Genomic DNA, 19082 nt, shown 5'->3' with positions numbered 1-19082 from the left:
GTCCAGGGATATACTTAGAAAAGTGAGAAAAAATACATTTTCTTGTAGAAATTCTACTTTGTAACTCTATTTGATGAATGTATAGAAAAGCCAGTTCCCATGTGGTTTGGAAGGCTGTTTCTTGGACACAGATAAATGAGCTCGATTTATATTTCTTGACATTTTACTGCACAAAATATTTACTGAATTTTATAGAAACAGGTTTTGTTTGGTTTTTGTTCTTTGTTTTTAATATCATACTGGAGTTCCTGGCAGGGCTTTTCCCATGGATTTCTTTAATAGTACTAGATTGCTCATCTGCACATAATAAGTTGTTGGTAGTATTGTTCTTTTTTTAAAAACCACTATTAACATTAGCCCATTTTACTAGAATAAATACCTAGAGATTAGAACTAAGGCTAGTGATTTTCATAGGAGATAGATTTGTTCTTAGAAGCTATAGTTAACTTGTAAATTTTTAATAAAAACCTTATATACTATTTATAAGACTTTGTGTTTCTTCATTACAGTTGAGATTACAGACATCCCGCCAGAATGATTTCTGCAAGGCCCAGACTTGTCGTACCTTATGGCCTCAAGACTCTGCTTGAGGGAGTTAGCAGAGCCATACTCAAAACCAATCCACCAAACATCACCCAGTTTGCAGCAGTTTATTTCAAAGAACTTATTGTGTTTAGAGAAGGTTTGTTATTGCTTTATATATTTGTTGCTTTGAAAAAGAAAGCATTTTAAATTGGGAGTTTTATGTATCTGATTTCCTTTATTTCTTTAGGAAATAATTCTCTGGATGTAAAAGATCTTGTTAAACTATTTCATCAGATAAAAGGTAAGTACAGTAAGTAGTAATAGTTTAATAAAAATCTAGTTATAAATTATTGCATCATTCCTAGCATACATTTAAGCTTAAGAGTGATGCTCACAAATATTGTCTGTTTAAATAATTACACTGATGTTTAAGTAATCACACTGATGCTTTATTTTTATTATTGAATCAGTTTTTTAAAAACTCTGAGAACTGATATTTTGGAGGATTCTAAATTTTAAAATAGGAAACACTCTTCTTTTGCAAACCATTTGGTACAGTGAGACCTAGAAGAGTGTGTGTCAACTATGACTCAAGCCCTTTCCAATATGCCTGTCTTTGAATTGCATTTTGTGGTAATACTCAAATTATAATGAGATACATCACTTAGGAACATTGTAGAAACACTCTTCTTGGAAGATTATTTTAGTAGAAAAGGTTAATCACCCTTTTTTTTTCTCCCCATGATGGTTTAAGTGCAGTCCAGCTTGGAGGACAGGACATCGATTAGGTGTCACTAACCACCTTTTCTGTTCCAAGAGTCTCTTTATGTAGTGAAGAGATAAGTTTTTCATAGAAGGTGGTCTCTGGCCTGTCCCTGTGATGTAAGGCTGTATGTCTGCTTAGAAAAACTTGTTTTACGTGTATATGTGTAAATGTCTATCTTATGTGAACATAACAGCATGAAACTGAGTTGATGGAGGAGCAGTGAAGAAGTCAGGGGGGGAGAAAGGAAAAAGGTAAAGTTTACATTATGAACATTTGGGAAGATCAATATAAGCAAAAGAGGATATATTAGTTAAACCCCAAGGACAGGCACACATATCTAAAAGAATGGTAAGCAAAGCTTTTGGAAGAATTTTGTGGAGAAAATGGTGGCTTAAGGTGAGTGTGAGAAATAACTAAATAATGCTACATTGGCTGACCAACATTTTGAAGTGACCATAGAAAAAGTAAAGGTAGGACCCGTGAGTTTTGGCCACTTTTATTCTCTGCCACTGATGTTAATGGATAACATAGCCAAGATAGGGAGAAGTTAAGGGTAGACCTAGGAAAATGTAAAAATCATGAGGGTTTGGATCTACAGTGAAAGAGACTCCCAAAACAGAAAACAAGATTAAGAATAGCAAGAGTCAGCATTTCAAGGGGTAGGAGAGTGAGTCACCGTGGTTTAGGAGTATTTTATTGTCTAGTCTGGGTGCTCCCCTGCAGGGTCCTGATGGCATTGTCAGCTTACCAAAGGAAAGAGGTCTGAGATTTGCTTACCACCAGCAGGACATACAGACAAATGCTGGAACACTGACCACTCTCCCCCTTCCCATGAGCCTGGTCTTCCAGGCGGTCAAAGTTATTATGGCCTTTGTACTTGTGTCCTTTATACCAGGAGCTATCTTTGAGACGACTGGCTGTGCAGGCTTGCTGTGTTTGAGAATGGTGATAAAGTCAGTGACTCTTTATCACTGACTCTTTATGGTTGTAGGTAACTAAGTGGTAGCCTTTGTGGCTAATCTGTTTACTGAAGACTATACCCACCATTCAGCTTAGCAAGTGGACTAAACTGATGTGGATTTTGGTCCAACTAGGGTAACATCTTTGAATCTCAGGGTTCAAAATTAACAGACTGAACTAATGGAGCAGCCATGCTTTCGATGGAGGTAAGGGGTAGGAGATACTGCTGCCTTTCTCCTCCAGTAACTGTAGATATCAAAGAAATTGACACAGTGTAGACTCCCAGTATGGCTGTAGAAACAGATCGCTCTTTAGACAGCAGAGCAGAAACGAATGTTGCCTGTTCTTCCCCAGAGAGTTGGGGAAGGTAACACAAGGTATAACCAGAAAATGCATTCAGGGTTACGGTCTAGTATCAATTGGGCTCATTTTGTCTGCCTTTTATTGTCATGCCAAATGGCTTCTTAATGGACTTCTTCATTAGTATATATAGAATGGATAAACAACAAGGTCCTACTGAATAGCACAGGGAACTATATGCAATAACCTGTGTTAAACCATAACGGAAAAGAATATAAAAAATAATATATAACTGAATCACTTTGCTGTACAGCAGGAAAAAAAAAAAAAAAGACAGCACCAGTTATTAGAACTTGGTGATAGGAGCAAGAGCTAAACTACCATCCCTGATGCACTGGTCCCCACTCATCTCCCAGATATCAGATGTATCCCCCAAAGTTATTTCCAGCTGGTCAGTTTGCTGCCTAGCAGCATTACTACCAAGCTGCCCGTATGCATGGAAAGTATGGAGATGAGTATATCCTGCACATATCATTTATTTTATTCAAACCCTCCATTCTGGGATTTTTCCTAGAAGGAGCCCCATTTTTGGTAGGCCTCATCATAGGACCAATAGTGTTTACCCATCTCCCCATTGCATTCAAACTTTCTTGCAGAGGCAGGTGGTGAAGGAGGGAAGAGGAAAAGAACCAGACACGAGAGCAACTTTTCTCACTTCTCTGTCATCTCTCATCTTTTCTCCCATTTTCCAGAGCCTGGCTCTATCCAGGCCTCCATTGTGGCGTTTCACCCACATGTGCTCATTTCCGAAGCAGCTCATGTAAAACACTTTCTTGGATCCTCCTCTTGTATTTTTCTGCAACTTGATTAAGTAGGTCTTACTACTGGATGAATCAGTGAAAGCTTTTCTATTTCTCAGTCTTCTCAGGAGAGCTTCTTCACTAATCCACATGAATCATTGAGGGGATTTTAGAAACTCAGGCAATATTTTAAGGCAAAACTGTTGTCTCAAGTTCTACCACTTAGTATATCTAGGAAAAGAAGGAAGAAGCGGAATGGAATTTTTTGAGTAACTGTCTTGTCCTAGGCACTTACAATATATTTTGTCAATTAAGAGAACTTTATAAGGTAGGTAACATCACTACAACTTTACTCAAGAGAAATCTGATGCTTGGGAGTGATTAGATAACTTGTAAGTTTCTAAAATATTAATTGGTAGAGTTGGGATCTAAACTTAGATCTTCCTAGTGCATGAAGATCTTCCTAGTAGTAGGACTCATTAGTAGGGATCACTAGGAGCCCTCTAGAAAAACCTTTAATTTTTGAACTCGGAGTGAAATCTCAGTTCTCTTTCCCCACATTATCTCCCACTTTTCACTTCTTCCTCCTGTCAGGAAGGAGTGTACTAATTCTGATCTTTTCACCACTCCACGAAGAGGGCAGTGGTTTCTCCACGAGAGTGGTAAGTGAGATCTCACCACCACTAGCACCTTCCGTCCTCCTAAGCCTAATTGAGTCTAGTTTCTAGTGTTATTCCTGTCTTGGCTTCCAACAGAGGCAGGAAATAGCCACCTCTTTTGAAGAATCAAGAAGGCCTAGCCCACCTAGATCCCCAACTGAGTTACCTGTTAACTTTTCTAACTGACCCTCGACGTTCTTGGCATGGCCATAGAGTAGTAATTAGAGTCACAAACTGCTGCTCATCACTGAGCCCAGTTTCAATTCTTATGTAGCACCATAACAGTTATGCATATCATTAAATATTATCTTGAGTTATATATTCATATTAGATAGTCATAATATATGTTTTTCAGTTTCTTATGCCAAATTCTATTTTTATGCCTTACAGAATTCATTACACATACTTGTAGCTATCCACTCATTAAAAAAACAAGAAATCGATTTCAGGACTATCCATACTAAATTTTACGAGGCTCTGGTGTACTCTGTACTTTCCTGGGCATTTTTTTCAAGCAAGGCTATACTGATTCCCTAAACAGGGATGAGTATTGTGTCAGAAGGACCCTCTTATTTCTGCAAGTCTTGTGTTTGCCTTGGCAGGGTGGTAATTTGTACCAAGGTTAAGAATTTTCACTTTTTTTTTTTTTTTGACTTAAAAAAAAGTTGCAGTGATTATCTGGCGACGTTGTTGGGAGTGGGGCTTAGGTCCTTCGTGCTTTAATGATGTGGTAAGATTAATCACTTGGGGGAGTTGTCCATACTAAGATCGCAAATAAATCACTGAGCAAATGGTATAGTCAAGAACTGGGGTCAGACTGTCAGACTACGGACAGAAACACAGGGTCAGGATTAAGAGAGGAGGGGGCCGGGGAAGAAGCAGATAAGTAAAACCAGGAAAGCTCGGATGGTAAACCAGGCTGCCAAGGTGAGGTCAGGAGCCACAAGTAGATAGATGTCAGTTACATGAAGGAAGGACACCTTCCTTCCTTAAGTATCTGACTCTGCTATCCAGAAACTCTGATAGCTCCATACTGTTCCAGACTCTTCAGTGTTGTAGGGGTACTTCTAAAAAATAGTAAATTACTATACTCTTGATTTCAGATAACCTCTATTTTTTTCCTGTTTGCTCTGCTGATCTCTACCCATTGAAGCATTAATTTACTGTAGGGAAAAGGTAAATATAGTTTGGAGCAAGGAAGTCATTACTCAGTATTGAGTTTCCAAAGTTCGTAATAAAAAAGCTAACACTTTAGAGTTTTGCAGGAGCCTGTTTTTTCTTGGAATTTCCGAAGCTGAGTTTTGATTTAAGACTTAACATGACCAGAATCAAGTTTTTACTTTATATAAGCCATAGAGGAGGGAGGAAAAAAGGTAAGATATAAGGCCATTTCCTGCTGCACAGGAAAGGGAAATGGAAAGTCCTTCTTGACAATGGGATTGTGGTGCTGGGGCGTGGGTAGTGCATGAAAAGTGCTAGGTGACATTGAAACTGGTGATAAGGAAGGTAGGTGGAATTTATGATCAGAATTCCCTAAGACTCATCAAGCAGGTGGCTTGTTCTCTGCATTCCTGGGTGCTGTCTAGAAGAATGCATGCTTCTCAGAAGCTGAGTGGTTAGCATGGTACTGCCTTTAGCACATCACCTGCTACATTCAGCTCCTGCACTGTAACTGTCATGATCAGACATTCAGTAAATACTGGTTGAATAAAATAATTACATTTGAAGCAATGGATTAGAAATAATGGAGAGTGTTTCTCAGATGAAACTGAGATAGTATTTCTTGTGTCCTATGGCCTGTGTGTGGCTTTTAGTGGATCCAGATGTGTTTAGATTGTCCCAGAGTGCTGACCAGCAAGTAATCCAGATGGGAAAAGTGAAGTGACTCAACCCACTAATAGAAAGCTAAGTGCAAAATGTTGAAGCTGGGAATAAAATAAACTTTCAGCTAGGCCTTAATTGCTAAAGGACCAAATTAGGAAGGGAATCTCTCAGTCCTTCAGTGAAATAAGCACACAGGCCACACCTTTCACAAAGTAGAAACTTGAGTAGTAAATACAGTGAAGTCAGAGACTAGCACCCAGAACACAGGCAGTATGAGTTATGCCTCTACCAGAGGTAATTGAGAAGAACAGCAGAGAAGAACAACATGTGGATCAGAAGAACAACATGTGGAACAGCAGAGAAGAACAACATGTGGATCAGAGCCAGAGCTCACCACAGCACTCAGATTCCCTCTTCAGAAGTGGGGAGAACCTTTGAAAAAAAGCAATACCCAAAAGGACTGAATAATAAACCCAAAGCGACTTTTAAACTGGAAGGGACAAATATTTTTAAGTAAGATCAAATAAATTTTGCCTTTGGGAAGTAAGCATTTTAATGCAATTTGAGATCAGCTAGAGAAAGTAAAGTAATGCTTTCTGGCATGTCTAAGTTATAGTAGGTAAATTTTGATCCCTTTATAAGACCATGGCATGCAAAGCTTTCTATGAGCTAAATCTATCCTACCTTTGCAATTATCTCTTATTTCATATCTTCACAGACCTTATGCACCAGACTGACAACTTGTCATTTTTTGAAAAAGTAATTTTGATTTTGATCATTTGATTTTGGCTTATGCTAACTCCCTCCAGGAGTTCCTTTCCCTCCCATTTCCTTCAAATCCTATATATCCTTAAAGTCCAATTGAGTATTTCATTTAACAAATATTTAAATTCCTATCCATTGCCAGATACTGTGCTAGGAGGAATTGAGAGGTTTCAGTTTCAGCTATGATGAAGTAGCTAATATTGGACTTACCTTCCTATCATAAATACCCATAAAAGCTGAAGAAATTATATAAAACAAAGTCTGGATTCTTGGGAAATGGGGTTCACAGAAATTGAGGCCCATATTCACCCCAGTGTCATTTTTCAAATTCATGGGCAGGAAAATAGAGGCCAAGCAGAGATTGGAAGTCTCTCCAGGAAGAGAGAACAGAGAAGCAGAGTTTGGAGCTACTAATGTGGCTGGGATTTGGGTGACAAAGCACCAGAGAGGAGGCATTTGCAGAGACGGATTCCCCAAAAGTCTGCAAAAATATTTCCTTTTTTTTTGTGGGGGGGCAATTCCTAAGCTGCTCATGTGTGGACTGTAAGGCTTGTGAAGGCTTAGCAGAGAAGAGCTGTTGGAAGACTGAAAGCTAGGTAGGGATTTCAGAAGGGGTACAGTGTTGGGGGGGAGGCTTTGGAGTTTGGGCCCAGCCAAAATGAAGAGACTTTTCTGAAACCCTGGCAATCCAGTTGAGACCCCAGGAAGGTCACACCCTAGGAATAAAGACAATCTGCTAGGATTAAGAACAAAGCTGAAATATGTCTATTTTAACAAAATGTAAAATGAAGTCTCAGGAGGATCAGATTTGCCATTATTAGAATAAGACCAACACCATTTAGAAGCAAACAATATAGTCAGAGTCTCTACAATGTGTCATTTACAACTTCCAGCATACAATTAAAAACTACCATTCATTCAGAGAAGTGGGAGGAAGTGACTAATAATTAAGAACTAAAACATAAAACACTCTGTAGAAGCAGACCCAAAGAAGATCCAAATATTAGAATTACTACATAAGGACTACATAAGATGGAGAACTTCAACAGAGTAAGAATCTTAAAATAAGAAACAAATGGTTATTTCACAATTGCAAACTAAATTTTTATTAGATGGCTTTACTAGCAGAAGACAGAATTAGAAACTAAAAAACCATGGCAATAGAAAATACCCAAATTGAAGTAAGAAGAAAAACAATAAGAGTGTAAGACACATTAGTGAGACATGATCAAAGGGTCTAATATGTAATTGGAGTCAGAGGAGAAAAGAGTAGATGGAAAAATATTATTTGATTGAAAGACATCAACCTACAGATTCAAAAAGTTTGGTAAACCCACAGCAGTATAAAAACAAAGAAATCCACGCTTCAGTATATCATGGTCAAACTGCTGAAAAAGACAAAATCATGAAAACAGGCAGGGCAAAAAGGCACATTACTTTCTGGGGAATAATCAGACAAATAGCAGATTTCTTAACAAACTACAGAAGCCAAAAGACAATGGAATGACATCTCTACAGTGCTAAAAGCAAAAAGCTGCCAACCTAGAATGAATATATATCCAGTGAATATATCCTTTAAAAATGAAAGCAAAATAAAGAGATTCTCAGGCAGACAAAAGCTGAGAGAATCCACTGCCATCAGACCTGCTCTACAAGAAATACTTCTAAAGAAGTTTATAGGCAAACAAGAAATAAAAAGGGAACTTCCTAAATCTGATAACGTGTATGCATAAAAACTTACAGCTAACGTTATACTAAATGGTGAATTTTGAGTACTCTCCCATCAAGATTAGAACCAGAATAGATATGTCTGACATCACCATTTCTATTCAACACTGTGCTGTAGGTTCTAGTCAGTGCAATAAGGTGGGGGGCGGGGGGAAGGTATACATATTGGAAAGGAAGAAGTAAAAGTACTTTATTCACAGATGACGTGATATAGAAAATCCAAACGGCTCACCTTGATAAATCTTAAGATAACATATTTAAATACCCAATGAGAAAATGGATATTAAAATGGATACATAATTCATAGAATAAAAACAGACATGGTATCTAAAAAGCAGCATATACCACAATCCCCCTCATTCACATTGCTTTACAACTTTTTTTTTTTGCGGTAGGTGGGCCTCTCACTGTTGTGGCCTCTCCCGTCACGGAGCACAGGCTCTGGACGTGCAGGCTCAGTGGCCATGGCTCATGGGCCCAGCTGCTCGGCGGCATGTGGGATCCTCCCGGACTGGGGCACGAACCCGTGTCCCCTGCATTGGCAGGCGGACTCTCAACCACTGCGCCACCAGGGAAGCCCTTTTTTTTTTTAAAGATTTAATTTTTTATTTATTTTTGGCTGTGTTGGTTCTTCGTTGCTGTACGTGGGCTTTCTCTAGTTGCAACGAGCAGGGGCTATTCTTTGCTGCAGTGCACAGGCTTCTCCTTGCGGTGGCTTCTCTTGTTGCAGAGCACGGGCTCTAGGCACACGGGCTTCAGTAGTTGTGGCTTGCAGGCTCTAGAGCACAGGCTCAGTAGTTGTGGCACACGAGCTTAGCTGCTCCGCGGCATGTGGGATCTTCCCTGATGAGGGATCGAACCCGTGTCCCCTGCACTGGCAGGTGGAGTCTTATCCACTGCACCACCAGGGAAGTCCCTGCTTTACAACTTCTAACTTATGCCTCATATTAGGAAAGCACTCAGCTGCAAGTAACAGAAAACCAATTAGCAGTGAAAAACAAGATATCTGGAAGTGCTGTTCATTCTGCTGCTGATATTATAATAATAAAGCATCAATTATCTAGGTTCTCTGCTTTATCATTCTTAGCATATTTTGTTTGTAGCCTCATGCCACTGCTCTAGGCATTATATCCATGTATAAATCAGGAAGGAGGAGGAAGTGGTGGCATAAATGATACTTTTTTCTTTCATTAAAAAAGTAAAATCTAAGAAGTCTAGCAGACTTCCACTTCTGTCCCATTGGCCAAGGGAGACTGATAAATTTTCTGATAAGGGAAATCAGAATGCACAGGGCTGGTTTACACCTGTACTCTGCAGGGGCTCTTTGGCATCTTGGATGGGGCAGTTGTGCGGGGCCCCTTTCACACCTGCCCCTTCTCATTTAAGCTTAACAAAAATTACCTAAAAGCCACTGTATCCAATACATATTTCAGTCACTGCACTGATCACATTGTCATCTGTTTATGTGCCTCTAACCTTAATCAGACTGTACTATTTAGGAGATTCCCCAGTGTCTATCCCATAATAGGAATTAAGGATTGGTGACTAAAGAATGAATATAAGGAAGAGAAGAGAGGAAGGTGAGAAAAGAAACAGACCACCTACTTTATAGTCACTGGTGTTCATCATTCCAATCAGTTCAACACACAGTAGTTGGAATCTTTTTCTCTTTTAAACTTTTAAAACTATATGTACCTTACTTACTTCAAATTCTTGAGTCCAAGCACTACTGTGAGTTCCCCTCCTGCAGTCCTCTCCTCTCCCCTCTCCTATTAATCACTTCTCCCATCTCCTATTCTGTCCTGCTTCATATTCTCCTCTTGTCTGGGACAGCTTTCAGATTTCCCTTCAGTGCCAGAACATGCCTTTTTCCTTATTCTTCCCTGATCATGCCCCAAGCACACCAAGTCTCCACGTGAGTTCTGCCTATTCCAAGAAATACTGTATGCTTGGAATGTATGTATCTGATTGGTTTCATGGAAAATCAGGATTCTACCGTGAGTTTTAATCAGTCATTTATTAAACTCAGAAAGAAATGTTTTAGAGGAAGAAGTGCCTTCAGTGATGCATGTAATTCTGAGAGTTCATGCAGTTTTTTGTTTTTTGTAGTTCAAGTGAAACCAGATTGCTGACGTCATACTGAGTTCATCTTCGTGAGGTTGACATGTAAGATCAACCTATAACAAACCTAGTTTACAACTTTAATAGTTTTCTACACAAACATAATCTCAGTGTTACAAGTCAGCAATCTTTGGAACTGTTAAACAGACCTTAAAACATTAGAGAAAAGCTCTTTACCTTTTGTAATAATAGATATCAACAGGAACGCAATATAATTATGTATGTGATAACTTGTTTGTGTATGTTTGCTAACATTCTGTCATGTATTCTAAACAAAACCAAATGGTTCATCTAGTGCTTTACATTTTCAAAAACACTGTTAAAGCTTAAGGTATTTGATCTCAATTTAATGTTACAGTGATGAAATATATCTATTAAAAATAGTATATATGACATATATGTATATATACAAATACATATATTATAAATGGGAAAAAACACCCTGCATTTTATCATCCAGATTATGAAATTGCCGATTTTCATCAAAGCTGATTTAAAGATGTGAGGCTTATAATTTTTAATTTGATATCACATTTCAAAACTTTTTAAACTAGGTGTTGATTTATTCTTTCCCCATTTATATGTGATTTACAGTTTATAGAACACTTTTAGGTGAATGACTCCATTTAATCTCTACAAAACCTCAGTGAGGTCAGAATTAAAATCCCCAGTTTGCACACCAGGAGGTTGAAGCTCAGAACCGTTGACTTGGCCATGCATCTATTCAATCACAGTCAGGACTGAACCCAGATCTTCTCATACACCTTTTTACTATGAAAAAGTTGTGGGGAAGGAAGCAATATCATAAATTCTCTGATGAGTTATGATTCATAATTATATAATGCTTTACCTTTCCAGAATGGTTATTTAATAGGGGACTTCTAGAGGCAAAAATACTAAACCTAAAGATTAAGCTCCTAGATATGATTCCAGGTACGACAAGCCTGTGAGATACTTTGAAAAGGGCAAGTGGCCCTTTCCACAGAAGCTGAATTCCTGTCGTGTAAGTGATGTATCACGAGTCCCATGCAGGCAATCTAGGGATTGCAGTGATCTAGTCCCTAAATTGGTTGGGTTCTTGAAAACTCTCAGGGGAAATAAATCATTACTTGGGGAATTTAGGTCCTTGTGGGGGAAAAGAGTGTTGTAGAGGCCTTGAACTGCTGTGTAGGTGTCTAGGTGAGTCTAGTGAGAAGTTGGGCTTGGGCTTCGTGGTGGCTCTCCTACCTTCACTGTTCCACGGGCCTCAAATTCCTTTAGCGGTGGGGCTGCCTGACCTTGCCCTTGGCCTTCCCCGCCAGCCGGCCCCACTGAGGGCATCTCTCCCCACACTCTTGCCCCTCCCTCCAGGGGCAGCTGCTGTTCCTCGTTGCTGGTCCTGGGCTCTTGGGGCAGGGATTCTCTGACCTAGGTGGTCTTTGCACCAGGCATTGAGGATGGGGCTTTCTCAGTGTTCCTGTCAGTTGTCCGCGGCAATCTCTGCCTCGTATCTGTGGTCAGTCTTGAGCTAGTGTTTCCTGCCTCTGCCCCGGGGGTAGGAAGGAGCCCTCTGTTTGCTGTTGATATAGGATTCCCCTTTGGCCTTCTACCCTGCTTCCATCTTCCACAAAAGTGCCTGTGAGTGTGAACTTCTTGCGTCTGGAGTCCCAGACTATTCCAGACATCTTAGCCCACATTTGGCTTTCATCAGTTCATTAAGATTTTGGCTGATACCTTACCAGCTGGTGTGGTGGTGACGTTTCCAGGCCCTGCCACAGATGAGGGAGTTCTGTGGCCCTTCTCTCCTTGGAAGGGCTGGTTACTCTTTGGAAATCAGATTACTTGACTGCCTTGTGACTCTGCTCTCTGATGGGCTCATCGTGATCATTTTGACATTTATCTGGCTTTTCCTCATTGTGATGGGCAGACAGTTTGTGCAGCTTTATCTTAAGCGTAAGGCCAGGCTTATTTAAACAAAATTTCCCTTATTCCTCCAGCCGGAGGATATCTTTTCCTCCTCTGAGCTTCCATAGGTCTTAAATGGTACCCTTGTTAAGTACTTACACTTTTAACCTGTAATATCTGTATATCTTATTTCCCCTAAGCTTTATGAGGTCTTGTCCTAATAATTTTTCCATCCTCAACAATGCCTAGTGTACAGTATTTTACACACAGCACAAACAGTCAAGTGTATTAGTGGGTAAAGGGCTTTGACTGGAAATGGGTGGGGAAGTCCTGAGGAGGTGGCTGGTTAGAAAATGAGGTCATTGTTCTAGAAGCAGAGGGAAGTAAGAGTAGATGTGGCTTTTCTGTCTTTATGAAACTTTTCTTAGCATGTGAGCGTTTGTGTGGTATCCACGTCCAGAATTAGACACCTGATCCGAGTTTACAGAAAATCAGCCGCTAATGGAGGAGGAGACCCTGGAGGACACTGTTCTTTGGAAAAGAGCTGGACCCATGAAGACACGTTTCCAAAGTTTTGACTTGAAGCAAGTATGTTCTTGTAAGGCAAATTCTCCTCTTCCTGCAGATTTCATGATATTAGGTAAATGCTTCCCCTAAGAGAGAATCCTCAATAAAGTAAGCAGATGTGAAAACGTCTGATGAGGTTAGACGTGTGAGTGACAAGCAGAACGCTGAGTGCAGAAGATGATGTTACAGCAGTTTTCTAGCTCTAGGGGTTTCTGTGTGTCATCAGTTGTCTTGACCTTCTAAGCCATGGTTTTTTTCCTCCTGCCTGAGGATCCACTGAGCCCTACTTCTGGAACCAGAGCTGTCTATCTGATGCTCTTCTGGGTCAGTACTTCGGCTGCATTGTCACACCTTACCAGCAGGTGCTACCACTTTTAGAATAGAAAACATGACGTTTCCTAATGTAAACGTATTCTATAGTCCCCTAGTTTTCCAATTCATTAAGTTGAACTTTATATACCAATTTTCTTAAACTGAAGAATGCCTTTAATCATATGACAGCATTTGTTTCATTACTAAGCTATGAAGTGTTTTTTTCTTTCCCCAGTTTTGTGTGGAAGTCTGGATCAGGAGCTTTGTCCATGGACGTTTTCAGCTTACTTTTAGGCAGTTATGATCTTTCCCCTGATGCTGACCAGCTGAAGGTGGTATCTGAGTGTTAGAGTCACTTATTTCTAAGGAACTGAACCGAGTTGTCTTTTTAGTGGATAAGGACAGGAAGGTTTTGTTGCCCACAGTGAAGTTACCGATGTTGGAAACTAAAGCAAAACTCTTTTGTACTTGCGTATATATTGACATTTGAATGCTCAACCTATGCTTTCTTCATAATTCCTTTTTTGGGGAATAAGTACTTATTAACCCATCTAACTCATTTTTTTAGGGGAGAAGTGGTCAGAAGGAATGGCACAAGAGAAGAAACCAGAATGTGTGAAAGAGCCAGAAAGAACATCTACAGTTTCCCAAGAACCTAAACGGATGGAAAAATCTACGGACACAGAGGAGGACAACATAACTGCACCGCAGTTTAGCAACAAAACCACGCAGTTCCCGTCGGTTCATGCTGAGCTGCTCTCAGAGCCTGAGAGCGCCCCTGAAGCAGCTCGTGCTCCTTCGAAACCGACCGCCCCTGAGAATGCCACCCCGGCCTCACCGCCGTCGCCAGCAGCTGTCTCACCCGAGCTGGCCTATGTCCCTGCTGACCCAGCTCAGTTTGCTGTTCAGATGTTAGGTAATGTTTCTCCGGTTCATTCGGATCACTCTGAAATTTTAGTGGTGGACGTGGCAACAAGTATGCCCGTTTTTCCCGAGGAGATGCTGAGCTCAGAGGCTGCTGAAGATGATGTGGTGGCCACTCCTGTGCATTCTGGAGAGATGGCAGCAGTGCAGGTTCTGAGCGAGACATCTGTCCATGTAGATTTGGGTCCTAAACCTAAACACCATAAGGCTGAACCACCAATGGCTTCCTCATTCCCCTTGCAGGATGAACAAGAACCTCCTGCTTACAGTCAAGCTCCTCAGGTCCCTTTGCAGGCTGCTACTGAGGTGACATCCACCACGCACATAGCATCTATCGATAAAGATGAGCCTGTGATCGAAGGAGCTACTAATGTTGAGCAAATACTGGAACAAACGGTTATCCCCTTTTCTGATCATGTTGCTTGTCTTAAAGGAAATGAGCAGTCACCACCCCTTAGTTCCATACTTGTAGTAGGCGAGACAGCCTCACACGGGTCTGAAAAATCTGTGGGTTCTGCAAACTTTGTGCAGTTGGAGAGTGCAAAATATGACTCCTCAGTACATGTGGAGGCAGACGGCTCTGCCACAACAGTGAGCTCTGAAATATCTGTGCACATTGAAGTGGACATCTTTGCGCTCGCCCCTGGCAGTGCTGGGCAGGAGGACTCATGGGAAAACCGTGCGTCCCAGGAGACGGAGGTCAAACCCGCGCTCTCAGGGGAAGCCGCACAAGTAGTGCGCTCAGGTGCGTCCGTAAGATCATCTAGTGGCCCCCAACCTCCTGTTCCAGGTCTTAATGAACCAGAAATCGAACCAGAATGAGAAGTAGCACCTAAACAAGGTTTGACGGAGCCAGGTAAGATAATTACTTACAAAATTAAAAACGGTGCTTCCAGTGACATCTATATTTCAGGTGACCATCGAGGTAGGCTCCCTGCAGACTGGTCAAAAAGCTTTGTTTTTAGTAGTAGTTAAAATGCCAAACCTATTTAAAGACTTTGTTGTATCTGAGATTTTACTCTTACGAGATGAGTGATTTTAAAGCAACATCACCACTGCTTGGCCTCAAAGTTCGGTCATCTAGCACTTTCGTGTTGTTTTGGACATACTGTGTGGTGAAAAATGGTAGAGCCTGTTGTCAGCTGCAAAACACGTTCATGTGATCTGGATACTCCTGCAAAACCGTAACTAAGGGGTGTTGGTTTGAAATCCCTCACCTGTAAAAGTAAAATCAGATGACAACAAAGTATTTACACAGGCGATGGCATTAAAAACATGAAAGAAATGGTGGTGCGTTTGACTGCTTTTGCGCTGAGGTGGGAGAACTCTGCAACCTGGTCTGGGGGCTGGTCAAGCCCTGACGTCCCGCCTGGGAGCTTCCCGCAGCTGAGGGAGCGGCTTCATAGCTGGATGGAGAGAGGAAAGGTCAAGCTGAAGTTCTGTCACCCAGGGGAGCGGGAAGGTAGCAGCAGCAGAAAGGATGGACGCGGCGAAGCTGGCCGGCTTCCTTCCATCGGTTCCCCGACAGGCGCCCAAATCAGGCTGCTTTCTTGGCTGCTGAACTATCACTACCGCTTTCCTGTGACACAGACACGGTTTGACCTCCCATCTCGATCTAATTATGGCATTTGGTCTGCTCACCCTCCCACTCCATCTAGGCAAGCGCAGCGGCCCTTATCCGTTTAGGGAGGTGGGACGTGCAGGAGCCAACCCCGCCATTCCTTTTGCAGAAACTCTCTCACCCTTGACTCTTACCAGAGCCAGAATGATAAAAAAGTGTTACCACAGCAGGTGTTTAGAGATCAAATTCTGTCTGGCAGTGTGACAGGGATTCTGCGCAGCTGAAAAGGCAGAGGGCAGTGTTGGAACGTAGTCTGTGGGGCTGGCATTACACTTGTGGTCTAAGCAGCACTTCCATCCCAAGTTACTGTTCTCAAGTGCTTCACTATTTCCAAAGCACTAAGGGTATTTCACAGAAACCTGAAGACTGGGCTCGTGCATATTTTTAATTAGCTTCCAGAACTATCAGTTGAAAGCATCTGAAGCTATTGAAAACACAGCTTAATTGTGTGCATAGTGTTATTTTCTTTTCTGGGGAAGAAAACAAAGCTGCACTAGGGATACGGGCCGTGTTCAGAGGGTGACTCAGCACAGCTGGGCCAAGTGCAGCTCCTCCATCAGGAACCTTTGCTCCTCCGTCCCAGCTTCTGGGACTCGTTCTCCAAGACGGCACTGTCTTCAATTAGGCAAGTCTAACTTGACATGGTAGATGCCTTGGTGTAAGTAGACGGATGGCCCTCCGAGACCTCTTTTTACTTAAAGATCCACTGTGCGACCAACCAGCCTTCTACTGCCACCCAGGACCTATGATTTCAAGCCTTGCCGAAGAGGGAGCCGTGCTCTCAGGTTCCGAGTCCTAGGTTAGGTGATGTTTCGTGTGTAGTGACAAGCTGATGGGAGACGATGCCGCCTGCAAAGGGCCAGAGGTCCTTGATCATGTGATCAAAAGATGACACGTAGTGCTGACTTCTTCCGTAAAGAGAACCATCAATCACTATGCAGACACATCAGTGCTTTTTTTAATGCTTTTTTCAATGGCTTAACACACTCTTCAGTTGATTTTTTTGGTAGAGCCAGAATTGTTGATTCTCCATTTCCTCTGAGGACCCTGCAGAAGCCATGTCTAAAGTTAAGTTCCTAGAAACAGCAACTTAGAATGAGATTGCTTCTCAGCCACAACTCTAGTGTCCGTGCCGCTGGCTATCACAACACTGTTCTCGTTTTCTGACTGTAGAGAATCTCTCCTTTCACATTACCAAACACAATTTATTTAGCACTCTCTATAGCATGCTTTATGGCACATATTACTACAGCTGTTTGTTTATATGTAAAAAAACACTTCTGTGCATAGCGCCTGATACAGAGACCAAATCTTTAACACCTGCACATGTTTTTTTTTATAGCAATAGCAGCAAGCGAAGCAGGACAACCACCACCATATTCTAACATGTGGACCCTTTATTGTCTAACTGACATGAGTCAACAAAGTCGCCCGTCACCACCACCTGCACCTGGGCCTTTCCCCCAAGCAACCCTCTATTTACCTAATTCTAAGGAGCCACAGTTTCTGCAGCACCCACCAAAAGTTGCTTCTCCAACTTCCGGGATGATGGACAGCAAGACGACCAGTGCCCCGCCTTTCATTTTAGTGGGCTCAAATGTTCAGGAAGCACAGGACTGGAAGCCTGTTCCCCAGTCAGATGCCTTGAAGAGATACACTGCAGTGCAAGTCCCCATTGCTGTTCCTGCAGATCAGAAATTCCAGAAACACACCCCCAATCCCCAGAATGCTAATCCTCCTACAAGTGGACAAGATGTCCCCAGACCACAAAGTCCAGTTTTTCTTTCTGTTGCTTTCCCGGTAGAAGATGTAGCCAAAAAACGTTCAGGATTTGGTGACAAAGGTACTCCCTGTGGAAGTTACGGCATCGCTGGAGAAATAACTGTGACAACTGCCAATGTTCGCAGAGCAGAAACTTGAAACTGGCAGGTAAATTCTCTTCCCATGATATGGGGGCCTTAACACACTTGAGTTTTCAAGCAGGTTGATCTGTTGATCTAGAGACTGAGGTATTTTAAGACACTGAATTGAGACACGCAGTGAGCGGGGGGTGCGCTCGGATCCGACGTGGTGATTGCCCCCACCTCCCTACCACGTTACTACTCAGCGCACGGCAGGCGCACTGCGCTGCAGTGACGCATACCAAGGGTCTGGTGCCTAAAACACATAACCAAGCAACCAACTCAGCTACCTCTGAACACCTGGCGCTGTGTTTAGCCCTGTAGACGATGCCAAAAGGATGGATTAACATAAAGACAAGACAGTCTCATGTGGGAATTTTATAATCTAGTTGGCAGGTTTAAGGGGCGGGGAGGACAAGGTGAGAGATTATATACGGAGCACCCAGTCAGTGCGGTAAGTCAGTGAATGCTTACAGCAGAATGGATAGGTTGGAAACACATTCATGAGCTAAAGGGACAAGTGGTGTTAACCACAGATAAGTTTTTATCACTCACAAATCATTAAAAAATTTTTATTCAACCAGTACTTACTACCACACGTCTGGCGGACAAAAGCTAGCTTTCAGTTTTAGGCAGGTTCAAGGACCACAGTTAGTTACCGTACTTAAGGAGACTTTTGCAAATATCTTAGGACTATGAGCATTTACCTACTCCCAACCTTTAGACTTCTAGTGGAACTGTCAAAATGGCCGTTTTGGGCATGAGGTGCTAGGATATTTTAGTGCACATGCACAGATAACATAATTAAGAGCTTAGCAGGAGAGCAGGATAGAACTTGCATTTCTGATCATCCACTCATTTTACATGTTCAGTTTTATGATTAAACAAGTCACTATTTACATTATTCCTAACAGGTGCCGAAGATGACACTGTTTGAGCTGACCTTCATGGTGGAGTCTGCCACCAAGCGTAATATATCAATAAACTTCATACAAGCATAAAACCTTGTCGCCTTGCTTATTTTATAATTTAGGCGGTGTACAAACATCTAAACACAACAGGTCCTAAATATTTTCAGACTTGTGATATGACACAATAGCATTTTCCAGTGCTCATATACATTGTAAAAAAAAAAAAAACTTTCCACTCTAGCAATTTTCTACCAAGGTATTCCATTTAATAATTCTGTATTTGGCATTCACACCAAGTGAAGACAGTGGCACCTTGCTCTAATTAATAAATACTGTATTTACCCAGAGAACAGTGAGTGCTAACTGCCTACTTAGCACGTGAGCCCGGGGGTGAGCTCTGGCCCTGGGGACCGTGGCAGCACAAGGACTTACTTTCGTGTAAGGACACCTGACAATTTGGCATCCTATTAAGTGCAGCATTAGAATATTTCAAAGTTTAAAAGAGACCACACTG

The 19082-nt window shown here is 41.7% G+C and overlaps 1 protein-coding gene across 3 annotated transcripts; it reads left to right on the top strand.

The window, feature by feature from the left end:
• Positions 1-398: 398 nt before the first annotated feature.
• On the top strand, positions 399-17771 carry CABYR (calcium binding tyrosine phosphorylation regulated). 3 transcript variants are annotated; one of them, XM_082852755.1, is made up of 4 exons: positions 399-682; positions 773-826; positions 13780-14127; positions 17561-17771. In XM_082852755.1, exons 1-4 carry the CDS (start codon positions 535-537, stop codon positions 17674-17676), a joined length of 666 nt encoding a protein of 221 aa, XP_082708881.1. In that variant the 5' UTR covers positions 399-534; the 3' UTR covers positions 17677-17771. The 3 variants fall into 3 exon arrangements, 2 of the variants coding, with proteins under 2 accessions (XP_082708881.1, XP_082708880.1); XM_082852754.1 differs by lacking the exons at positions 399-682; positions 773-826 and having other exon boundaries at positions 13675-14127; positions 17099-17771; XR_014326685.1 differs by lacking the exons at positions 399-682; positions 773-826; positions 13780-14127 and adding an exon at positions 14819-14880 and having other exon boundaries at positions 17561-17627.
• The last annotated feature ends 1311 nt before the right edge of the window (positions 17772-19082 follow it).

Source organism: Leucopleurus acutus (genome assembly GCF_964270905.1).
Source record: "Leucopleurus acutus genome assembly, chromosome: 13".
Taxonomy (NCBI): domain Eukaryota; kingdom Metazoa; phylum Chordata; class Mammalia; order Artiodactyla; family Delphinidae; genus Leucopleurus; species Leucopleurus acutus.
This window is presented reverse-complemented; position numbering and strand designations above follow the sequence as displayed.